General features: G+C 39.3%; 1 protein-coding gene and 1 pseudogene across 3 annotated transcripts in view; one reads left to right on the top strand and one right to left on the bottom strand.

The window, feature by feature from the left end:
* si:ch73-70k4.1 (Fanconi anemia core complex-associated protein 20) overlaps positions 1-2,127 on the bottom strand; it is an 8,167-nt gene extending 6,040 nt beyond the window's left edge. For 2 of the 3 annotated variants that reach the window (XM_051426411.1, XM_051426412.1), the window contains exon 1: positions 1,910-2,127. In XM_051426411.1, coding sequence (XP_051282371.1) covers positions 1,910-2,052 — 143 coding nt within the window. In that variant the 5' untranslated portion in view covers positions 2,053-2,127. Of the gene's footprint in view, positions 1-517; positions 1,705-1,909 lie in introns of those variants that run through there. The other variant, XM_051426413.1, reaches the window with a different exon arrangement.
* LOC127378004 (putative nuclease HARBI1) lies at positions 1,779-6,117 on the top strand (annotated as a pseudogene).
* Positions 6,118-6,332: the final 215 nt, after the last annotated feature.

The following is a 6,332-nucleotide window of genomic DNA, read 5'->3' as shown; positions in this document are numbered from 1 at the left end:
CCTCATCCAGCGTGTGAATGAATGCATTATAGCAGCTTTTTGCAGTCTAAGTTTCCAGATGTATGAAAACTAGATTTAATCTTCGACTACCCGATAGAGGACAAAGGGTATGATGTTTTCATTTTGGCTTTTTTCTCTTTTTTTAAATTATGTTGTATGCATTTTTAATCTGTCAATCAAATTATTTATGAAAATGCTCTTTGATCTGGTGCACAGTGTGTGCTTGTGTAAATAAAGTCAGAGAGAGAGAATTGTAGATCCTATCCTGCATATATTAAAATAGTAAAGGCTAAATTAAGATATACTTGCATTTTAAGAAAGAAGGTGATTTCTTTTAAATAGCTGTATGAAATGATGTGCTATACAGGGGCATAATGGCTCTCAGACCACTTATCTGAGTATTTTCTTCCACCACACAGTCTGTCAAATTTGGTGTCTTTCCTGTGTTTTAACTTCATCTACCAGTGTGCTCCCATGTGCACCTGTGCAATTTAATACAACAGCTCTACAATCTTACCTTATTAAGCTTTGGATGTTCCATTTCCAATGGCACTGTGTCAGTTAGGAGCTGAATTCTATTACTGGGGCTTTTATTTTCTCCACTCTGTTGCATCCTTTTCTGTTTCCTTGATTCTGAATCTGCAGGCTAACTGGGTCAAATGTGTCAACCACTGAGAGGAAAACATTCCTGTGAACTCTGATATTTTGTCCTTTATATTACAAACTAAATCACAAACTTCTTGGTGTCCATTTTGAATATTAATGTGCTTAATATCAATATTACAAAACAACTCCAAGCTAAATTATTACTATTATTTATTCTTGAATACTGTTGTGAAGAGCAGTTCTGGAGGAGGAGCTGACTGAAGAGGAACAGGAAGAAGGAGTAGGCTGCTTTGCTCAGAGCCTATATATAGAGGAGTGAGTTCAGCTGTGAGTCCTTTGGCAGAACCCTGGGCTTGCAGTTGAAATGGGAGTTATGTTTGCAATATACTGACGTTTCAGTTACTTATATTAAGTTAGAAGGTGAGAATGATTGTACATTGTGTTCATTCTTAGTCAACACAGCCAGATAATTACTCCTTATTATTAGATTTATTTATGTTTATTATTACCTCTCTTAAGCTCATTTGTTTGCAAGATTCCTTGTGTATAATAATAAACGACAGTTAAATGAAGTGGACTGGTTATCAACCCACCTCTCACACAGTCCTGAACAACAATATTTTACAAATACTATTTCCAGTAAATCATAGTTAAACCTTTTATCTTTATTTATTCTTTTTCTTTCCTTTTTTGTTTTTGTACATTCATTTGCCTTTTTCTCATTTCTTTTCATCTTCTCTTTCCCTGCAGAGGAACCTTTTCCAGTGGGGGAACACAGGGCCAGGTTCAAATCAGCTGTAGCCTGTACACAATTTCACACAACACCAAACCCCTTTCCAGAGACTATAGCATGCTCCTGTGGCTATTAGGGGAAGGTGAACACTTGAGATGTGTCATTCGGCAAATCAATAACTCTACAAAGCAGCTCTTCTCATGTATGTCACGGCAGTTTAAGCTTTTTTTTTTAGAGGTTTGCCCTCTCCAGCTGCAGTCTTCCTTAGACCAAAGTGCAACGTAGAAAACTAACAGCTGGGGCAGCTGGGAAAGGTTTCGCTTTCTATCTAAAGATGTCTGTGTTTGGTGAAATGTCCCGTCCATCGTGTACTTCAGCTGGTGCGCAGGAGAACATTAAACTCTGGATACTTTAATGGAGGTTCGATCTTTCGTTGGTCGTCTGGTTCTCCCACCAAGGAAATGCTTTACTAAACGCGCTGTATGAAACGTAACAAACAACGTAAGTTAATAAGCCAGCTTTGAGCAGGGACGTTGTTAAGAGTCAAACACTGGCGGTACAGTGACCCACCTCCTCCCAGGCTCCTCTGCGCTCAGGTCCCTGGACAGCATTGAACTCTTGTTCAGCGGGCCCCGGGTGGAGAGTTCCGGCTGGAGATCTTCTACAGAGGATTTCTTTCGTTTAAGTTTCGACTTTGAATGATTTTCAGCCATTTCAGTAAATTACTTTTCACAACAGCTTCGAAAATACGCGCCAGTGCGAGTCACAGGGAATTCCTCCTTCCTGAAACCACACGTCACTTGATTCTAGCCAATCAGAAAGTTTTCTTCTCCCGCGCACGCGCATAAGCGCACACTCGAAAAAAGTGAAGGTAAAAGTCATTATTCATAAATCTATGAAAATATAATGTGAACATGTGACTATAGTTAGCTAAATAAATTGAGCAAACTCCCCTCTTATGTTTAATATGCAAAAACTGGTGGACGTGGTGATGTGACAGGTGATTCTTAAAGCTGCAGTAGGTCATTGCTTAAAACTGTACCTTTCCTAAAACTACTAAAATATTGCTTTACCTGACTTGTTATCAGAGTTATCAGAGTTAATGCTAATAAGTAACTCTTCTAACTAATCTAGGTCATCCTACATGGGAATAACTAACAGGTTTAGGTTACAACCTAAATACCGCATTGCAAATTACATGAGCATGAAATGTATATGCAATACATGAATTAATAATAATAATAAAGTGTCTAACATCAATTTTTACTTTTACAACATTTCAGCCTAATCTGATGATAAATCTGCAATTAGCGTACAAAATCTTCACTGACTTTCCAGTTGTTGTTCCCACTTGAGGAATTCTTCACTAAACTTTGACTGTTGGGAACTCATCTTTCCAATTATTCCAACACCATATGAATGCATCAATTGGTCATTAAAATCTAGTTGCATCATGACAGATCAAATAAATAAACAGGGACATTAATGAGCAGTGTCCATATATGTATAAATGTTCTTGTCAGTATATGTATAAGTATATGTATTTATCTGATGTATGCTATAGGTAAAACTAAATGTTGCAGTGCTGGTAAGCCTGGGTGCTACCCAAACCCAGATCTTAGAAAAACTCTTGAAACTCCTGCCAGAGCTCGCTGATGTGCACAAACCTGTTTGAGAAGAGTTACATCACATGCAGTTACGCGTGCATTATTACTATCTGTTACATATTCCATTTTTAACTTACCTGATTCAAAATTATGCATTCAGTCTTGTTTGGGTACATTAACATTTGCACAATAATGCCATTGCTGTAAATACCAAGAGAAAAACAACATGGAAGATTAACTTAGAAGTCGCCATAATAATCCAGTGGACATATAATTTATTTTGATTATCCAGGAAAAACCCTTCCCCTGTGCTTAATTATGAATAATTATGTGCAGTGCACATGGCTACCTGCTGCTGTGTGACAGCCATTTAATACACTTAAAATAAAGAACTTTAGGAGTGTCAAGGTTCATACTTGACCTTGGTAGTTTGAATTTAAAAGACACATTTACCTTTTGTTCTTAACTGACAAGCATCAGATAGTGATGCAAATGAGCTATCTCCATGAAAACTGAGCAAAATAATAATCAAGAGATAGATGTGATTAAAAGCTCCATAAAAAGCTAATAAATTGACCTGATCTATGTGCTTGCACAGGTAATCCAAGCTGTTGGAACTAAATGTTAAATCCTCTACTAATAACACGTAGGGTGCTTTGCCTCCTCAATCAGGGGCCCGTTTCAGAAAACAGGTTTAGTGAAAACTCTGAGTTAGTTAACCCTGAGATGAGGGGAAACTCTGGTTTTTTCGGTTTCACAAAGCCAGTTCAGCTTAACTCTGAGTCAGTTACCCTGGCAACATACTCCGTGAACCTAACCTGCTCACTGACAGGTTTTCTTCAACTAACCCTGAGTTTCTCCTGCTCTTAAGTTGAAGCCTGCAGACTGAAGGCAGTGGCAGACATGGCGTGTCCTTTTCTTGAAGAGCCAGTTGATGTCGAGGCGCAGATACTCCGCAGAAATGTCCATCGGGAGAGGATTATTAGACCCTGATTGGAAGTTTTCCCTGATGAGTACCTGTTTGAGCGTTTCTGTTTCTCTGCATCATCAATAATTTATCTAAACAATATTCTCATTCCTCACATCGTTCACATGACACATCGTGGACACACTCTCAGTTCCAAGCAAATTCTCTGTGTTGCACTGTGTTTTTTTGCCAACGGCAGTTTTTTGTATAACATCGGTGATGCAGAGCATGTTTCCAAGGCAACTGTCTGTCGGGCTGTCCAAAATGTGACACCTGAAACAACTACTATACACGTTTGTACTGTTCCCAAGTCACAGACCCACCAGACTTCTCAAAGAAGAGTTCCACAGATTTGCAGGTATCAATCTAAGCAATAATTAATTTATGTCATAAAGCTTTGAGACTTGAAGCACTAATCAGTCAATTTGATATATTTGAGGGTTTCCAGGTGTGATTGGCTGCATAGATGGCACTCACATTCCTCTCATAGCTCCTTCAATAAATGAAGGAGATTATGTGAATAGGAGATCTGTCCACAGCATTAATGTACAGGTAGGCCTAAATAGTAGCCTTTAACATACCAAGTGAAATATACTTCACTATACAGCTAATTACTGTTCTCCACTGTGAAGATCATATGTGATGCAGCCCACATGATAAACAATGTGGAAGCGAAGTGGCCTGGGTCTGTGCATGACTCACAAATGTTTCGTGAGTCTACACTGAGTGCCAGATTTGCCCGTGGTGAGTTTATATACAGTACATAGCTATATCCTATGATCAATATTTTGTTTCCTCCTGTTGCAACTAAAACGTTAAACTGTATCTTGTATTATCATAGGAGAGTTCGATTGTTACCTACTCGGAGACAGAGGGTACCCCTGCCAGCGCTATGTGCTGACCCATTACCCTGACCCTGAGCCTGGCCCACAGCAACACAACTTGGCTCACTGCAGGACACGAGCCAGAGTGGGGCCCGGTTCCAGTGCCTTTGTAGGCTCTGGGTCACCCCAGAAAGGGCTTGTGACATTATAGTGGCATGTGTGGTTCTCCACAACATTGCCACTATTAGAGGAGAACAATGTCCTACTCTTTCCCCCAATGATCCAGATAATAATCCTGACCCCCCTGCTGATGCACGAGATGGAAGAGCTGTTAGAGACATGATATGCTTCAATCATTTCTAACTGACCCATCACCTCCCCAGTGTCAAAGAACGACTATATGCCTCTCATTTTCTGAGGTTGTCTTTATTTCCTAGGGCCCTGTTTATCGATTTCACTTCTGCTTTTAATAGCATGCAGATTCACATCCTGCTGCAGAGACTTATTCATATAGGAGTAAACGGTGGTATTATCCACCTTGTTAGGGACTTCCTCTCTGACTGCCCTCAACAGGTTCTGGTCAATAATACTCGGTCCGACATCATTGTGCTCAATACTGGTGCCCCGCAGGGGACTATTTTATCCCCATTACTTTTCTCGATATACACAAACGAATTCCAATTAGATCTGGAAAAGTTTTGTTTGTTTAAGTATGCGGATGATATGGCCCTGGTTGCCTTATTGAAGAAGGGGGACATAGTGGGAGAGGAAGTATACCGAGCATATGTGTCATCTCTCCTGAAGTGGAGTGAAATATTTAGGTACATATATTGATTGCAACCTAAATTTCAGTGAAAACACTGACTATATTTTTAAAACCTGTAATCAGCGTCTCCACTTACTAAGCAAGCTCAACTCCTTTAGAGTGAGCAAGCATATTATGGAAACAGTTTATAAGAACCTGATAGAGGGCATCCTAACTTTTAACATGGCAATGTGGTACGGTAATCTAAACATAAAAGGAAGAAGCAAGAATAGTAAACATAACCTCAAAAATCATAGGTATAAGACAGAAACAATTAAGTTGTGTGTATGAGGATGTGCTTAGGAAAAAAGCTGTCAAAATAGCAAATGATCCCTCTCATCCACTTAGATATAGGGAGTTTGAACTTCTTCCCTCTGGTAGACGATACAAAGTACCAAGGGCAAATCGTAATATCTTTAAAAATTCCTTCATCCCGAGTGCCATTGGAGAACTGAACACTATGTCCTGTTGATGCGTTTTTAATGTAACTGCCATTGCTGTCCTGCTTTTTGCCCTGAAGATGTTTGAGTGTAAGTGTTGTTGTTGTTGTTGTTGTTGTTGTCCTCCTGCTTGTTGTTTTTATGAGACCAAAGACAAATTTCCACATTGTGGACAATAAATGAAACAAACAAACAAACAAACAAATGTTGTACAGTTGTTAATCCTTTGTTGTTGAAACAATTAAAAAAATCATCCACCTGTGGGCACGTCACCCACCTTTAACTGATGATCCAGCAGTTGTATTTCCATTTTTGTCTTGGTGATCTGCAGCCTTATATGTTCCATTTCT

The sequence above is a fragment of the Dicentrarchus labrax genome, unplaced genomic scaffold (assembly GCF_905237075.1).
Source record: "Dicentrarchus labrax unplaced genomic scaffold, dlabrax2021, whole genome shotgun sequence".
NCBI lineage: Eukaryota > Metazoa > Chordata > Actinopteri > Moronidae > Dicentrarchus > Dicentrarchus labrax.
This window is presented reverse-complemented; position numbering and strand designations above follow the sequence as displayed.